This window comes from Typopeltis vanoorti, chromosome 6, assembly GCF_054136105.1.
Source record: "Typopeltis vanoorti isolate ZY-2024b chromosome 6, IOZ_Tvanoo_1.0, whole genome shotgun sequence".
In the NCBI taxonomy this organism is placed as follows: domain Eukaryota; kingdom Metazoa; phylum Arthropoda; class Arachnida; order Uropygi; family Thelyphonidae; genus Typopeltis; species Typopeltis vanoorti.
This window is the reverse complement of record NC_143554.1, coordinates 37,989,523-38,007,991: the sequence shown is the minus strand read 5'-3', so window position 1 is coordinate 38,007,991 and position 18,469 is coordinate 37,989,523. Positions and strand designations below refer to the sequence as shown.

Sequence of the window (18,469 nt, the reverse complement as noted above, 5' to 3'; positions counted from 1 at the left end):
GTTTTAATTAACATTTGCAAGATACCCACTGTTGGGCAGAAGTTGGTTTTTCACAACCAGAAAAGTATATGAAGTTCCATGCAAGGAGTTAAATCTGACAGAGGTCAGGTTTTTTTTTTGTCAATTTTTATATCAATTATGTTACATTGAATGCAAATTCCAGTGCTCACAGCAAATGACTTACTTGATAAAATGACTTCAGCAAAGAATTAATAATCACTGTAATTTAAATATGTTAGAGTTTATTCTGACTTCAATGTCACCATCCTTTTTTTTTCCCAGCTTCTATATATAAGCATGTAATGACCTAAGTACAGACGAATAAAAGATTAACAATTTACTCTGAAGTCTTTTATTTCAAATACAAGTTTTAGAAACTTTTTTTTTAATTACCTGTATACAAAGTATGCCACCTGTCAAAATAAATATTTTGACAAAATAAACCATGTTTCCTTAACAGTGGAAGTTTTCTTCAGGGAAATAAGTTACTTTGGAACCAACATAGATCTAACGTGTTTAGATAAATCTCTTCATTATGTAAAAGTGCAGTCATTAGTTTTAAAAAAGCTGCTTATCAGAGACAGCCTGAATGACTAATCAAGTTAATTGAAAGATGGTAGGTGGCTGTTTATCCTCTTATGCTTGGAAGGATAAGCCAAACAAAGAAGGCCATCCACAAAGTTCAATCTTAACATTCATACAAAACTCAAATTAGCACTGGCTTTCAATCATTAATTGCAACCTTTCAAAAAAGAACTATGCATTTGGTCGCATTATAATTTGATGATCACAGCAATGTAATTGCCTCCAGGGTGTTAAGGTATTACTTCGGATGTCAAAGCACGCGGTCTAACTCTGAATGCTACTGAATAATTATAACAACATCTGCAGCTTGAAGAGATTCAGGCAGATACAGTACCCTCAGTTGGAGTGGATTCTACAGGAGATGCATTACTTTCACATTTTGAGGCTGCCTGGGAAAGGGAAAGAGGGAAAAGTTTTAAAGATATAACAACCATTCAATAAGACATGAAAAACATTTCAATCAATTTTTTAACAATTTAATTATTATTAAATTAACTACTAGTTAATAATTTTATAAACTTTTTTTTTTTTTTAAAAAAAGAAAGACAAAAATTTAGGTATCAGTAATAACGAATAGACAGCACGCATTCAAGTATTGTATCTTTTTGCCTTTGGAAATTTAGCTTAGCATATTATGGAAATAAGCTTGTTGGGTTATGAACTGATACAGCAATGAACACACTACAGCAACTAATTTTATTAAGCTCACTGTTACAAACAGTAAAAGCTGAAATCTTCAAGATAAAACATTAAATTCATATTCAATTCTTATCTGAATTCAGGCAAGAAATCACATAGTAATAACAGAACACAAAGATATAAGAACTATATTTAAAGCACAAATGTAATGAATGAGACATAAGAAAGAATCAGAAGAGTATGAAATTATAATTTATTGATTTTCATTTTTAATATTTAAATTTTGGAATGTTATTAGTTTAAACTGTCATATACCTAAAATCTTCATAATGACCTAAATATGAGCAAGCTCTAACATTAAAATAAAAAATCTGGATCAAAAATTCTACCAAGCTGGTAGCCACACAAACTTCATAACTTTTAAACTTCAAATTGAAGAAATACTGTACACTGTGCCACACTTATTTTAGTTCTAAGAGAATGGTATCAGTTTATGTTCAACTACATCTATGTCGAAGATTAAGATACATGTGCTCTTTCCCTTGACATTTTCAAGGCTTTTAATCATATTTGACATCAAGGTCTGTTTTGCAAATTGCCTTCCTTCGATCTACCTGCCACCCTCTGTAATTGGATAGTTGGCTTTCTCTCTGGTTGTTCACTGCATGTCGCAGTGGACATGTTTCCTCTATTCAAGTTTTGCCACAATGCAGGAGTACCTCAGGGCTCCTTTCTCTAATCTACCCTCCTCTTAACCTACTCTCAATCACTACTAATCCTACAACATAGCTTTGCCGACAATAGCACTCTCCACTCATCCTACTCCTTTGACAAACTATGTAGTTCCCAAACATCCCTTACATCAAGATCATCTGCAACCTTGAACACTGATCTCCATAACAACCCTTCAAGTGGAGAAAGTATAACCTAGTCACCTTCAATTCTGCCAAGACACAGTGCTGCCTTTTCTCTTGCAAAAGAGATCTCAGCTCACTTCCCTTATGCTCAATAATACACTTATCACCAGACAGGATGAACTAACTCTCTCTTCTTGGATTGAGATTTACCACCAACCTCTCTTGCCACAAACACATCAAAATTAAATCAATAGCTTCCTCAGCTTCTAAAAAACTAGGTATTCTTTTCTGCTCAAGAAACTATTTACATTCACCTATTTGTAGAATACTGTACACACATTTGGGGTGGTGCAACTAAAATCCCCTTAAATTCTTGATGCTGTCCAGTAGAGAGCAATTTGACTCATAGATGATCCTTCCCTCACAAGCTCACTTCAACCTCTTCACAGAGGCAATGTTTCAGCTGTGTCTGTTCTACAGGTTCTTCCATGGTCACTGTTCCAGTGAATTGGCAAACATTCCCCATTTGCTGTTAAGCCTGCAAAATCAAAAGCTGCTGCCCAACAGTCCTTTACAGTACAACTGCAAATTCAAACCTGCTTCTCATCTTTCTCATTTATTCCATCTACCTCTGTACTACTCTGGAACAGCCTTCCTCATGATGTTTCACAACAATTTCAACCTATAGCTCTTTAAGAAGAATGTAAATAGGTTTCTTCTTTCTCAATCTTCACACACGGCACTGATGTACTATACGCTCTTGTATCTCTCATGTGTGGGATAAATATATATATATATATATATATATATATATATATATATATATATATATATATATAGAAGCTGACTTCTTCATCATCATCACGAACCATGGGCTTACTGCCCGTTGGTGTCTGACACCTCTTTCACTGTCTTCTTCCACATTTCTTTGTCCAGTGCACATTGTCGCAGTTTCTGTACACCCATTCCACACCAGTCCTTTACGTCATCTATCCATTCTCTGTATGGTTTACCTCTTCTGTTTAAACCATCCATAATGCCAAACATGAATGTCTTTATTTTCCAGTCCTCACTCATTCTGCAGATGTGTCCAAATAATTGCAGCTTCTGTTTTATAATCTTCTGCATTAGATTCTCCTTTGGTTGTATCTTTCGATAGAGCTCTTCATTTGTAATTTTCTGTACCCATCCTATTCTTAGAAACTTCCTGTAACAAGTTCTTTCAAATGCCAAAATTATTTTTCTCTATTATTTATCACCCACATTTTAGATCCATACAGTACACTGCTAAAGATGAATGTTTCCAGCACTCTTGGTTTTGTTTGCAAGCTGATCACTTTACTTTTCCAGATGTTATCCATGGCTTTCAGATTTGTTCTTCCTTTTGCAATCTGTAAAAAAAAAAAAGAAATAAAGATCAGTCCAAATTATATGTCATTTTACTATACGTGAATTGTTCTACATTGTCTATATCAATTCCATCCACTTGGATCTTTTGTTTCATGTTCTTCTCACCAAATACCATTGCCTTTGTTTTTTTCAGGTTCATAACAAGTCCAAATCTCTTTCCTTCCTCACTTAACAGTTTTAATGTTTTTTGTAGTTCTCTTTCACTTTCTTCAATAATAACAATGTCATCTGCAAATCTCAAATTGTTAATTCTCATCCCACGTACTGATATTCCTTTTGCATTTTCCTTCATTTCATCAATCGCTCTTTCTAAATGTGCAATGAAAATGCTTGGTGATAATGGGTCTCCCTATCTAGTACCTCTGCTTGTTCTAAACTATTTCTCCAAATCATCTATTCTAACTGCTGCAACTGCATTCTTATAGCTATATTGAAAGATGTGTATTAGTTTTCTATCAATTCCATAGGATTCTAGCACTGCTAATGTCACTTTCTTGTTCGATACTGTCAAATGCCTTCTGAAAATCCAAGCAAGTATATGTTTGTTTTTTCTCCTAGCTTTCTTTGCTATTAACTGCATTGTCAAAATCTGTTGAATTATACTTCTATCTTTCCTAAATCCTGCTTGCTCATCTGCAAGGTATGCTTCCAATTGTGTTCTCAATCTTTCTGTCAATACCATCATCACCTTACCAAGGTGACTTGTCAAAGCAATTGTTCTATAATTTTTACATTCTAGCTTATTTCCTTTCTTGTATAACGTCACTAATATCGATTTCGCACACTCCTGCGGCATTTTCCCTTCTTTCCGTACCATATTTAATCATTTCTCCAGTGATGTTAAAATTACCAGGATTCTTATTGTTTTAGCCATCCTATTGCTTTTTCTACCTCTCCTCTTAAAATGTCCATATTATACTCATTACCTGGTGGTGATATCTGCTTCAATTCTTCAACCAGTTTCCCAACGCTATCTAAATCTAGTTTTTCTTCATATAATTCACTACAGTATCTTGTCCACTGCTGTATAATTTTATCTTTATTCATCAAACTGACTTGCTCATTACTTATGTCTCCTTATTCTTTGTTATTAAAGGTGACCAATTACAAGTTTACAGGTGTTATTTTTGATTTTAAAGAAACAGTCTGCACGATTAACTCATTATGAAGATCAAGCAAGTGACATTTAAACTTAAAAAAAGTTACTGTTAAACATTAATAGTGGATTTCCATTTTTATAATTCCACTCATCTGGTTCTTTCTTAAATATCTCCCATTATTATTTGAAGTTGTATTTCTTTTCATGTTGTATGGTTTGTTTTTTGTGCTTTTCTTGCATTCCTGTTAATCTTTTGTATTTGTCATTAAAGTATGATGACTTCCCTCCCCCTTAGATTTCTATAGCAGGTCCAGCACTATAAGAAATTATTTCTCTAATCCCAAATCATTCACCACAGTGAGCATTACTATATATAATAACTGAGATTCCCTTCTTGCTTACTGTGAGCTTGGTGCTTTGCATTATTTAATGCCTTTCTAGCAAAACAAAGCAGCATACAGTTTATAATGCACTGTGAACTCAAGGTTAACAAGCCAGCAAAACAATGTGTACTGAGAAAACATTTTCTATGGAGCAAAAAATCCTTCTTACTCAGTTTCTATGGATTAATTCAGAGGAAATTTCTGAAAAATTTCCTCCGAATTAATCTCGTAAAAACCTCTCAGTAATTTGTATGTTTCAATCATATCACTCCTTTTCTGCCTATCAACCACTGTAATCCACAAATCTTCAATCTGTTCTTGTAAGGCATATTCTAGAGACCTGCACCATCTTGGTCACTCGCCTCGACCCTCTCTATCTTCTCCTCATCACCAAGAAACTCTGGTGCCCAGATCTGCATACAGAAAGTAGTTCTACCAACAGATTCAACCAAAAACAGATACAGCAGATAAAAGTAGTTGTATCAACAGATACAAGTACTTTAGAATTTTTGACTCAATGCTGGAAAAAGTGATAGGTTTGCAGATGATTCTTTCCACAGAAACCGTTGACTACTCATTGATTTCCTTGTTCTACACCTTTTTAGTTTTTATTCAAAGCAACCATTTTAGGGCTTTCCTCATAAGATGGTATTTTATCAAAGCTTGATAAAGAGGAACAAATAATCTGCTTGTCAAAGTATTCTTCAATAACCAAGTAAAATGATGAGCTGCTTTAACCACTTTTGCTATGTGCCCCCTAAACTTTAACTTTCCATATCCAGTAACACTCCCAAGTCTTAGACTGTCAATTTCCTGGAGTACAGTTCCACCAATGTGGTATAGAGCTGGTAATCTTTTCACTGCAATATGCATAACCTTACACTTTGCCACATTAAACTGACATCCATTTTCCTATCCCATTTTCCTATTGGCAAACTGCCAATCTATCCAAATCATCCTGCAAATTTTTGACATCTGTATTAACTATTGCTCTACCCAACTTTGCATCATTTGCAAACAACTGAAGAGTTCTGCTCAGATCCTTTCCTATATTGTTAATGTACAAATTAAACAGTGGCAGTCCAAGAAACAGACTCCTGCATCATGCCACTAGTCACAGGCCTTCTTTTGGACCCTACTCCTGCATCATGCCACTAGTCACAGGCCTTCTTTTGGACCCTACTCCTGAATAAACTACTCTCTGATATCTCTCCATCAACCATCCTCATATCCACCTCAATATCCATCCCCATGTGCTGCAGTTTATTGATTAGAATTCTATGTGGTATTCTGTCAAAAGGCTTTTGCAAAGTCCAGCAGTATCACTTAAATCCATTACCAACTCAGCTATCACTGTATTATAAAATGTGAGCAAGTTACTGAGGCATGACTTACCTTTCACAAAACCATGTTGCCCACTATACAGTATCCCATTCCCATCTATCCTTTTCCTATATGTTGCACACTTGACCAACTTCTCCAATACTTTAATAACACATGACATGCTGATTGGTCAGTAATTTGCTACATCAGTCTTGCAGTCTCCTTTATGCAATGGAACTATTTTCACTCTTTCCATCCTCTCAGGACTAACCAAGAGCTGAGACTTGATTAAACAATATGATCAAGGGCACTGACAATTCTCTCACAGCTTCACATAAAAATCTAGCAGGTATATACCATGCACTCCCACAGTTGTATTCACGTTAAGGTTCTGTAACATGCTATGCACTTCCATTTCGCTTCTCTCAGTTCCCATATAAGCTTTTGCCTCTCTTGTTCCTGTAATATCACCACCTGGAATATACTGTTGCAAAGTGTTTACTTAGTAATTCTACTATTTTGACTGATTGTTTAAAATCATTCTGCCATAAACATTCTTCCTTTTATTTGCATTTGGGATTATCTTTAGCCTGCCTTGCTAATTTCCTTTAATACTCTGCTTTTGCCTTTCTTACCACACTAAGTACCCTTCTGGCCAGTGCCTGCTGGTCACCTTTCTCCTAAAATTCCCTCTTTTTTTTTAGCTCCAGCTTGATGATGACATTCATCTGTTTAACTTCCACTTGATTTAGTCTCCTGACTCTAGGTATGCAGGCTGCAATTACTTCCCTCAAACACTCCTTTACCACTTCCCATGCACTATCAACATCTAGCCCTTGTAGTATTACATGCCATGGCACCAATCCAAACAATCTCCTAAGCTTGTCATACTTATCAGCCCTGTATACACATATACCCAGTCTTAACTGAAAATTCCACACCATTTAGCCACCTCACAGGTCAAGACCATACAATCACTTTCACCAACTGAAAGTGATTGTATGGTCACTTTCAATTGGTGAAATTGAAAGTTGCCACCTTGTATGGTAAATTTCACCATATTCATTATAGACAAATTCTCAGATGCAATTACTAGATCAACCACTCTTGAATTCCTAGTAACTACCCCATTCTGGTTTGTTATCAGTGGTAACAATTTAGACATATTATACACATTCTTACACTCAACTGCCCCACTGAGGTCTGCATACCCACTCAACAGCCCCCACCCCCCCCCAAAAAAAGCTCTAGTTTCTCTGATTTTGCAGATCCACTTTCACTTCATTCAACAACACTTTTTTCCAGTCTCCAAACACCAAATCCATTCAGATGCAAATCATTCTTCTTGTATAAGCCCTTTCGTCCATCAAATTCTCTCCACACTATTCCTCCTGCATAACCTACACATTAAGTCATTTGCTAATATGACCCCCCCTTCCTCTCCTCAGCTCTACTGTCATACCATGGCAACAGATTCACCATCTTAATTCTCTCTTTTATTTTGCTACTTCCAGTAATTCTTTCATGCCCTTTCTCTCTCATGCCATACTTTTCTCCTTTCAAATCGCTCGTTCCAGCCAATGCAATCATCTCTTTCATCCTACTCTTTTGTGTTCTAATAGCCTCAATAACATCATTAATTTTTGCACCTGGAAAGCATGATTTTGTCAATCTCTCATCAATCACATCTCTTATGATTGAATCACTATACTTCCTCCTATACATTAACGTATAGGAGGAAGAGCATGGATAAAACTACAGAGCACCAAGATACTTCAAGCATTGGCAAGGGAAATCATACTCCACAACAGCAGTTAATCTGTCATGGTGTGTGAGGAAACCAGTGACCCAACAGCACAGCAGTGCAGAATGCAGAAAATAAGGCAGCAGCTTGGTAAGCAGGCCTGTTAAACCTGAACAAAATGTCCTGCATATGTTAAGAGAACATAAGTTATGATTTATTTCCAAAAGCATCCACAGCTGGTTTTGCCATACTATTATATGGCAAGATCAGGTGTGGAGCAAGATGGAATCTACATGTATGGTCACTAATTGGTAGGCCTCCAGGTATCAAAGATGACTGTTGATGATCTCCCTGCCTTTTTTGAGATGATTAAGATAAGGCAATGGGTCAACAGTTGGACAAATGACTTATTGTGGGGGGGGGGGGGGGTGGGGGGGGGGGGGGGTGGGGGGGGGGGGGGGTGGGGGGGGGGGGGGGTGGGGGGGGGGGGGGGTGGGGGGGGGGGGGGGTGGGGGGGGGGGGGGGTGGGGGGGGGGGGGGGTGGGGGGGGGGGGGGGTGGGGGGGGGGGGGGGTGGGGGGGGGGGGGGGTGGGGGGGGGGGGGGGTGGGGGGGGGGGGGGGTGGGGGGGGGGGGGGGTGGGGGGGGGGGGGGGTGGGGGGGGGGGGGGGTGGGGGGGGGGGGGGGTGGGGGGGGGGGGGGGTGGGGGGGGGGGGGGGTGGGGGGGGGGGGGGGTGGGGGGGGGGGGGGGTGGGGGGGGGGGGGGGTGGGGGGGGGGGGGGGTGGGGGGGGGGGGGGGTGGGGGGGGGGGGGGGTGGGGGGGGGGGGGGGTGGGGGGGGGGGGGGGTGGGGGGGGGGGGGGGTGGGGGGGGGGGGGGGTGGGGGGGGGGGGGGGTGGGGGGGGGGGGGGGTGGGTAGATCATCGTCAAGGCTGGTATGGCCATGTTTAAACTCGGCAGCCCATTTCTTAATTGTCGAAAACAAGGAGAAGAGTGCCCATAAACTTTTATGAACTTCAAATGAATTTCTTTTGCCTTTATACCTTCTTTTGTAAAGAATTTTATAACCGCACGATACTCAATTTTATCCATTTCAAGGGATACAGACAACACCTTTGTTTCAGACAGCTGTATAAAACAAACTACTTGATAGAATGACTTGCAATTTCACATGGATGCTTATGACAGATGTACCAACTTAGAGAAGAAGAAAAAAAAAAACAAAAATAAAAAAATCTTGCCAATAGCATTGCCATCTATGGTCAAGGCCGAGAACTTTTCAGACCACCCTAGCGTGTAATTTTGTATCACTGAACCGAAGCCTTTTGGCTCTTTAGTATAGTAATAACATGAAAGTTCATCCTTATTACCTCCAACCAGATTTTCATAACTAAAGTAAAATAATTACTTTGTGAAGGTCATACTGTCATCTTCAGGGTGCGTGGTTGGTTGGTTTGGATTTTTCTACCACAACAACTAAGGCCAAATTGCAGTATGCTCAAGTTTACAGCAGTACACATGGGAGAAAAAAATGTGTAAATAAAATCTCAGAAAAGCAATATACACAGTTGAAAAATATCTGGATTCAGATTACAATATGTAAATTAATTTTCTATTAAAATTAAACTTTATGTACTTTGATAAAATCTACTTGAGCTCTGAAATCTACTATGGCTCAGCTATAATGGTATAATATATGTACTGATCTTAAAATTGGGTCTACTCCTGCAAAACATGAAATATAAGAAAAATTACAGTGCTTGCACATAAGATCAGCAGCTCTTATTTAAGATGACCTTGCCCTGGCAAGAAAAACTTGCTGTCTTCTGTTGCTATACAAACGAAGCTGCCACCAACTAAATATGCTTTTATTAACTTTGTGGCCTATATAAAAGACAAACAGCAACTAGAGAAACTGAGTTGACTTAGCAGCTGCAGTCTTGTTTCTCCTGATTCTAACGTGGCTGCGGATCTAGCAAGCAAACATCTAGATTCACTGCCTTTATGTAATAGAATTGTAGAATTTCATGGAGTAGCAGATGTGGATTATACATACACAAAAGAACATATAGCCTATAAAGAAAAGCAAGGTTGTATAACTTGCAGCTCTGCACATATGGTTCAACATCTGCCAACAGATGACATATATTGACTATCTGCTAAGTGGTAAAAATTCAGAATGCCAATAAAGAGCTGCTGCAGACTGATTAAATAAGCAACTTCCTTAGATGACACAGTGAGAGGCAGCATGATGGAATACAAATCTCATAAGGTAGAAGATAATGTGGAGTGTGGATATCAACTTGCAGCATTATTGTGAATGATATCTTTCACCCAGATACTAAAATGGGTGACTGGTAGGCCACTGTGCATTGTATTTTATGTTCCAACATAGGAGGAAAATGCTAGTCCACATAAGATGGTTAGGAAATTATATTATTTATAGAACACACTTCAGTGCTAACTGTTTTCATCATCATCTCTCTCTCACACACAAACTGATCCATAATCAAGCTTTTTAAATAAGCAGAGAAAGAAGAGAATGTAGAAAACTGACTGTGCCAAACCTGTACAGAGAATTTTCAGTGTTCCAATGCACTTTTTCTCTTAAATGAAGAATGTGCAAGAAACAAGCTTCTTGTTAAAATCAAGTAAGAAATTTAATTTCTGCTGTTACTTTTGTTTTTCCAATTTCAATAGATCTGGTATTCCATTTAGACCAGTTATTTATTGTAGCGATTGTTCCACTTGGAGACAAGAAGTCTCCAAGCATTTATTGCCATGGCTTGCTACATTTACAGGAAATATCCTCTAATATCTTATAGTCCTTAAAGATGAAAATGGAGTACTAATTAAAGATAAAGAACAGATCACAAGAAGACTAAAATCTTTTTATGCCAAATTACATGATAACTCCCAAGACTTAAACCAGTATGAACCAGAAAGAAAAACATAATACCACAAATGGAAGAAATCTGTCCTGACAAATTTTAAAAGAAGTTCAGTATACAGCTAGTTCAGTAGCATGAGTAGTGGAAAGACACCAGGTGAAGATGAGATACCAACAGAAGTTCTGAAAGCAGGTAGCAAAACTAGTCATGACTATATTAAGTAAAATTTATATATCCTAAATAAGACAATAGAAGACCAAAGAGTTGGAATAATGCTATTTATTATAATTTTTAAGAAGGGAGACAGAAGATATTAAAAATTACTGCCCTATCAGCCTCCTTTCAACAATATACAAAATTTTCACAAAATTCATTAGCAGCAGAATACAAAACAAACTAGAATTTTGCAAACCTCCAGAACAAGCAAAATTCAGCAAAAATTACAACACCATTTTATAATAAGATCATATTGTTAGATCTTGAATGGGGGACTCTTTCAACAAAAGAGTCACTCATACAGGATCTATCAGAAAGCACAGCACTGAATAAGAACATACTTGTGCTCTTAGCAATCAAGCTCATTTTATCAGAAAACATGGTCATGTTTAACACAGAAAGTGTAAAATAGAAAACGAGATAAGTTTGAGATTTGAATCTGTCATCTGAAACGATGCTATTGAAATAATATGTTTGGATTATGCATATGTTAAACATTAGTATTAAAACTGTGTCCTACGCAAAAAAGTAAATGTACTGCCAACAAAAGTTCAAAGGTTGCAGACTAACCACCATCGGTGATGTAACGCCCGAAGCTAGAGTATTCGTAGAAGGCGGACGGGGCAAGGAGCAGACACCGTAAGGCAGCGGAGTGACATCAGCTCGTTGGGATGAATAGGGAGGCTCCAGTGAATAAGTTTCCAGCATGGAAAGAGGGCGCTAGAAAGGGGGATAAATACGGTTATGCAGGTCTGGTATTCCCCCCACCCCTGTTTTTTTCTGTTCCTGTTTCGCACATGCAGACTGCGATGACCAGTATCAACTCTCCCATGGCTAACGCAAGTCCAGCAAGGCTATGCACAAGATGATGGCAGATCCCAAATGCAGGCCATCGGTGAAATTGTGCCAATGAAAGACAGCAAAGGATCCCCTTTGAAGAAGGTTGAGCTAAGTGACAGTGACCTATGTGATAAGCGAATGTCCAGCAAGAAAGATTGGCCATTTCGAAATGAGTACGTGACCTCCACGTGGTAGCAGTGTGCAGAAGCGGTGATATCCCACAACAAAGGATGAACGAAAGGGTCTCAACGTCAACACTGCAGAGTGGTAAAGTACTGTGACTTTTCTTGTTTTATATTGATAAGATTTTGTGAAAGGGAAGGAATAAGAACCTGGCTGAAAGAAGGAAAACTTTAATGACAATACATCTTCAGTGACTCTCTAACCTTATTAGACTAGTAGTCTGAGAAACCAAGTATTGTATGGTTCCAAGAATATTGTAAAGGGATTATTAGTTAATAATTCAAAAGTTCAGAACTAGAATAATGTCTTGTGCCATATGCATACCAAATTATATGTGAATAATATACTAAATATTTAGTAGATGAATTGTGTATAATAGTGAATTATATGCCTAAAGTGTGAATTTTGTGCGTGTGATTTAGGTCATTCCTTTAGTATTGCTTTACTTGAGGTAGAATGCTAACCTCGTATTGTATCTAATTTATTGTAAATCCTTTTAGCCATATAATAAATATGTTTTCCTATGTAAGCCTGTGTGTGATCTAAGCATGAGACTGACTCCAATGTGTGAGAGGAATATATAAACAGTTTTAGAGTTAATAGGCCATGACTTCAAAGTTAAGATATCTATAGCTTCCTAATTTACTTTACAAATTTTGGTGACACTTAATTTCTGAGAAACTTTCATAGGACAAGAAATTTCTGTCCTTAGGCTCTGGTTGGTGCAGCAAATCAAACAAATTTGTCAGAGTCCAAAAAGGGGAACTGCCTCCAGAGAACTAGTTTACAGATAATCTTAGAAGGCTCTAGAGTGATAATAATGGATAAAATAACAGAAAGTAACGACATAACAATATACTGTATATGTAATAAGACAAATCAAACCTTGTAAAGACAAATACCAAAAACCCTCAGGTCTGGCATTTAATTCAATTTCATTGTTAGCTATTTTAGAAACCCTAAAAATTCAAGGAATTGAAAAAAAATTTATATCAATATATTTAGTCATATATTGTCTTCCTTCGTGTGGCCAAGCGCCGCACGAAGGAAGACTTGGTTTCAAGTCTAGTCGGCGACTAGAGGAAATTTTTCTAAGCCTTTTATCGACTGGTTCCCGAGTTAGTCGATCTCTGGCACGGGCAAGCGGGTTTTTCCTCCTGGAAACTCTGGTTTTTTCGCACCGTAAACTCAAGAAAATCGACCGTAGAACCCACATTATTTCAGACATTAAATATATTGTGTTAGGGACCACGAGATGGGGGCACATTTGAGCCAACTCTCTTCACTGTGCACCGCTTAATTAGTGACAGCCTTGGGCCATCTATCTCTGATTGGGTACCAGTGGAGATTGAACTGCCCACTCAGTCTCCAAAAGTTAGGTCTAAAATGGCCTCACCTACTCCCCGTATACGGGAATAAAAAGGCGTTAGCTGATTTTTAATTTTTTTTTTTTTTTTTAAATTTAGTCATATACAAAAGCTCCAGAAATCCACTCGCCCACTTGACAGAAGCAAGTTATGAGAAACAAGTGGCAAATGAATTTTCAAGCCTTGTTTTAAATGTATTCAAAAAAATTTTTTTGCGTAATTTATAATCTCCCCCCATTTTAAAACATCTTCACTGTGAAGTTTTATTTCCACTTCTCTGAAAATAAAACTTCTAGATCTGAATCCTTAGTTCGAATAGTACAATGTTCCTTTTAAAGAATCACAAAAAACACTCAATTTTAGTTGCTGGTTTTCTCCAAAAGTCATAAAGTAAGCCAGTCATCTCTACTCTCTTCCATCCTTTTTATCTCCTTTAAGGTTCATGATTTTGTTCATTTTTTTTTTTTTTTTTTTTTTTTTTTGTAGACTTTCATGTAGAAAGAAAAATAGCCATTAAAAGCTTAAAGTGTCAACTTTTTTCCCTCAACAGTTATGCTGTCGTTATTATCATAATTTCAATATTTTTCTTTATATATGAAAGACTTCACATATATCCACTATGTGAGTTCCAGAACCCCATAATTTCTTTCACAGCAGAAGCAAAGAAAGAAGTCGTGGTGCATACAATCCAAGTATGCACCACGACTTACTTTTGTTTTTCGTTTCAGTCATAAAGCAAGAAAAATGAGCCTCCATTATGTCTTATCATTACAGAAATTCACCTGAAAACCATAAATATTGCACACTTCAAGCAAAAAGGAAGTTTTACATATTACAAATACATCTAAAGTAAATTAACCCTCCAGAGCTCGCAGTGGTAAAATTGCAGAGTAGGTTGCAGTATATCTGAGACATACATTCATTACTAGTATGTGCTAAAATGTAATAAAACAAAGAAAAAACACTGCAAATATAATACATGATGGCAAAAATTAAACTGATATTGAATCCAACATTATTTCATAGCCAAATATAGAAACTACAAGAGTTTCGTGACGAATATATAGAAACTAAAAGTTTCGACGGATGCAAGCATAAGCAACCTTATGGGCAACTCGTAGTAAAGGTGGAGTAAGCTCCAGATCACTTTTCTTAGTATTTTCCATAAATGTGAAGCACAACTCCTAGAGCAGTGGTCTCAAACTCAAATTGCATGCAGGCCGAATGCACGATGTGAAAGCAGCTGACGGGCCGGATTTTTTTTTTTATATTTTATTTTTTTTAACAAAATGAGAGTGAATATATATGTATATATTGAACCATACTTACCCCTAATGTATGGATACCACCCCTTTATAACCATGAAACCCTTTTATAACCTTTATAACTTGAGAATAAATAATGACAACCTATTCTCTTTTTTTATTTATTAAATTTTTCTTCGACACATATAGAAAAAAAATACACGTTTGTATGTAAATAATTATAAACTTCTTTATTTCTTAGTGCAACTTGACACTTGATGGCGTTTCAATTCTGATAAAGCTTGAAACCTTGGAGAAAAATTACTAGAAACTATCTTCATCACAGATTGTAGATGCTCATCAGTCAATCGGGTTCTTTTCTTAGACTTATTAATTTTCAACTGCGAAAAAAAAACTGTTCACATAAACGTACTCCCAAACAAAGCGATTATTCTTACTGCAAAAATTCGTAACTGAGGGTATTTATCTTTTGACAAGTATGAATAAAAGTTAATCAAATCTGTATCTTCAAATCTTTGAATAAGATTTATATCACACTGTAAATCAATTAGCTCCATTTGTAGATTTTCTGGTGCGTTATTCACATTCGTTTTTAATGGTAATGAAAATAATGCAAAATCAGACTCCAAATCATTAAAATCTTTAAATCTTTCTTCAAATTCTTGTCATAATAATGACATTTTTCTTGCATATTCTTGAGATTTTTCATTTGAAATAATAGGGCAGGATTTAAGATGTAGGAAATTTTTTGATTCCAGTTGTGTTTCCCATAATTGCAATTTAAATTTAAAAGCTTTCATACAAGCATACATGTCAGTGATAAGTTTATTCTTTCCTTGCAGCTATTCATTGAGAATATTTAAATGGCCGGTTAAGTCAACAAGAAATGCTAAATCTGTTATCCATGTATCATTATGTAGCTCGATGGTTTTATTTTTTTGTGTCATGAAAATTTTGATTTCATTTATTAAATCAAAAAACTGTTTCAATACAGCTCCTCGACTTAACCACCTCACCTCGTTATAATAAATCATTTCTCCATACTCTCTTTCAATTTCTTCAAGCAATGCAACAAATTCGATGATTCGGAGCTCATCCACGGATAAAGTTCTGTTTCCATAACATTTTCCATCTACAAACTTTTAGTACAAAGTGCTTCTTGATGAATAATGCAATGTATAGTGCAAAATTTATTCTGAAATTTTTCTTCTTTCACTATATTTCTTAATTTTACTGCAACACCGTTTTTTTTTTTTTTTAACCAACCATACCACAAAAGTACATAATTTCCCATTTATCTTGAAAAACACATCCTTCTTTGTCCACTTTTCTTTTACTCTTGCAGTTTAATCTCTTAATTAAAATCACTATTATAATTTTATTTACAACTTTAATCAACAAGATGAATTTTCGTATGAAAGCAATACTCAAAAGTTATGCAGAATTCTAAACGATAGGTATTGATATAATGTAGATCCAACAACAAGCACAAGCTAAACAAAAGTCATGGGAGGACTTTGCCAAGAATATAGAAAATAAATATCAAGAAGGCGGCAAAATATTCTGGAGGTTGTTGAAGAAGCTTAGGAATGGAGGAAAGAGTGCTGTAAAGGGAGTTAGAGATGATAAAGGTGACATGAAAACGGAAGAAAAAGATATCCTTGAAGTAAGGAGTAATTACTTTGAAAAACTGCTAAATGAAACAAGCAGTGATAACAGCACAGTGGTAAAATACACTGATCAGGCATGCAGTCAAGAATACATATCCATACTTGAAGTAGAAAAAGCCATCAAAGGCTTAAAATGTGTAAAGGCAGCAGGAGTAGATGATATTCGACCAGAAATGCTGAAGTATGGTGGTATAAAAGTCTTACAGTGGCTGCACTGCATAGTTCAGAAAGCCTGGACAGAGGGACGAATTCTCAATGATTGGAGTAGAGCTCATAGTACCCATATATAAAAAGAGAAATAAAACTGAATATGAGAATTACAGAGGTATTTCAATACGCTACAGTTATATGATGTCAATGGGGCATTATATCAAGCAATACTTGGTCTTTATTTGAGTTGTAAGTCAGCAGTTAGAATTGAAGGAAGTACATTATCCCCTCTGTTATTATCTATATGAATCACATCATGAAGGAAAGTGGTATTAAACATGATATCAAAATTGAAGATGTTAATGTCAGCTCTTTGCTTTATGCAGATGATGTGATGCTTCTAAATAAATCTGCTACAAGTCTGCAAGATTCTCTGACTAAATTGAATAACTGTTGTAATAGATATGGTATAAAGGTCAGCAATAAAAAGACAAAGACAATGAAAATAGGCAGAATCATTGAAATTGTCAACTTTGTTGTGAATGGAAACCTGTGGAACAGGTAAAACATTTCTGCTACTTAGGCATGATTTTTACTGAAAATGGTAAATTAAATATAGAAATAGACAACAGAATCAGCAAAGCTGGTATGGTGGGAAGTCAATTGAATAAATTCATATGGAATAAAAGAGAAATTAGTTGGAACACTAAATTAGCTGTATACAAGAGTGTTCAAACCAGTTTTAACTTATGGATCTGAGAGTTGGGTCAGAAGTAAAACACTTGACCAAAGACTAGAGACCACAGATATGAGAGTCCTGAGAAAGATTAGAGGCATGAACAGATGGCATCAATGGCAATGTCATATTAAAAACGAGGATATTAGGAAAGAACTTGATATTGTCAGCATCCAGGAATGTGTTAGCAGAGCTAATCTCAGGTGGCATGGTCACTTAAATAGAATGGGAGAGGAAAGATTATCAAAACAAGTGTTCTCTGCCAGGTTGACAGGAAAATGACCCAGAGGAAGACCAAGATATAGGTGGATTCATACAGTACAAAATGCCTTAGACAATAGAAACATAAGATCTGATAATGTTGGAGTCTTGACAAGTAACAGACTGATTTGGAGGAAAATTGTAGATAGGAAGTTAGTAATGATGTAATTTTTTCATGTAGTACTATCATATCCTGTACATCCCTTGAGGGTACATGGCAGGAATTTGATGATGAACAACAAGCACAAATAAACAGGTTTTATAAGCCGTACGTTAGTTTGTCTCCATCTATATTGCAATATGAACCGTGCAACTGTGCATCAGAAACAACTGTCGGCTGGCGAACTAAATTTACTGATTGTAAATTGTAGATATGGACTGAGCTTATACACACATAAGCTCAGTCCATATCTCTAAAACTGTAAGCACCGTATTTACAACAAATACATCATCAAAATGTATTCGCGGGCTGTGTAAAATTGCTTCAGGGGCTGGATGCGGCCAGCAGGTCGCCACTTTGAGACCACTGTCCTAGAGGACATGTATAATAAAAATAAGCCTTTGGCTCTCTATTTCAGTAATAGGTGATGGTTTATTTATTTTCAGTTATAATCTAGAAATTATTAAACAAAGAATAAAAAAAAAAAAAAAACTAAACCATACTATGGTATGGTTTTTTACTGACATCAGAGGTTGCGGTATCTTGCAGATACAATTTACTGTCAAATATCACAAAGCTTTATAACACATGTTAAACCAAACTGACAGCAAAAAACAGTACGGAATATCACTCATAACATATGAATGCACAGCTACTCATGATCTCCAAGCTATACACTGAATTGTGTAAGAA

At 36.7% G+C, this 18,469-nt stretch overlaps 1 protein-coding gene across 3 annotated transcripts in view; it reads right to left on the bottom strand.

Moving 5' to 3' along the window:
- Positions 1-336: 336 nt before the first annotated feature.
- LOC150105388 (uncharacterized) overlaps positions 337-18,469 on the bottom strand; it is a 188,972-nt gene continuing 170,839 nt past the window's right edge. For 2 of the 3 annotated variants that reach the window (XM_090394124.1, XM_090394123.1), the window contains exon 9: positions 337-974. In XM_090394124.1, coding sequence (XP_090250250.1) covers positions 903-974 — 72 coding nt within the window. In that variant the 3' untranslated portion in view covers positions 337-902. The remainder of the gene's footprint in view (positions 975-18,469) is intronic. The other variant, XM_090394125.1, reaches the window with a different exon arrangement.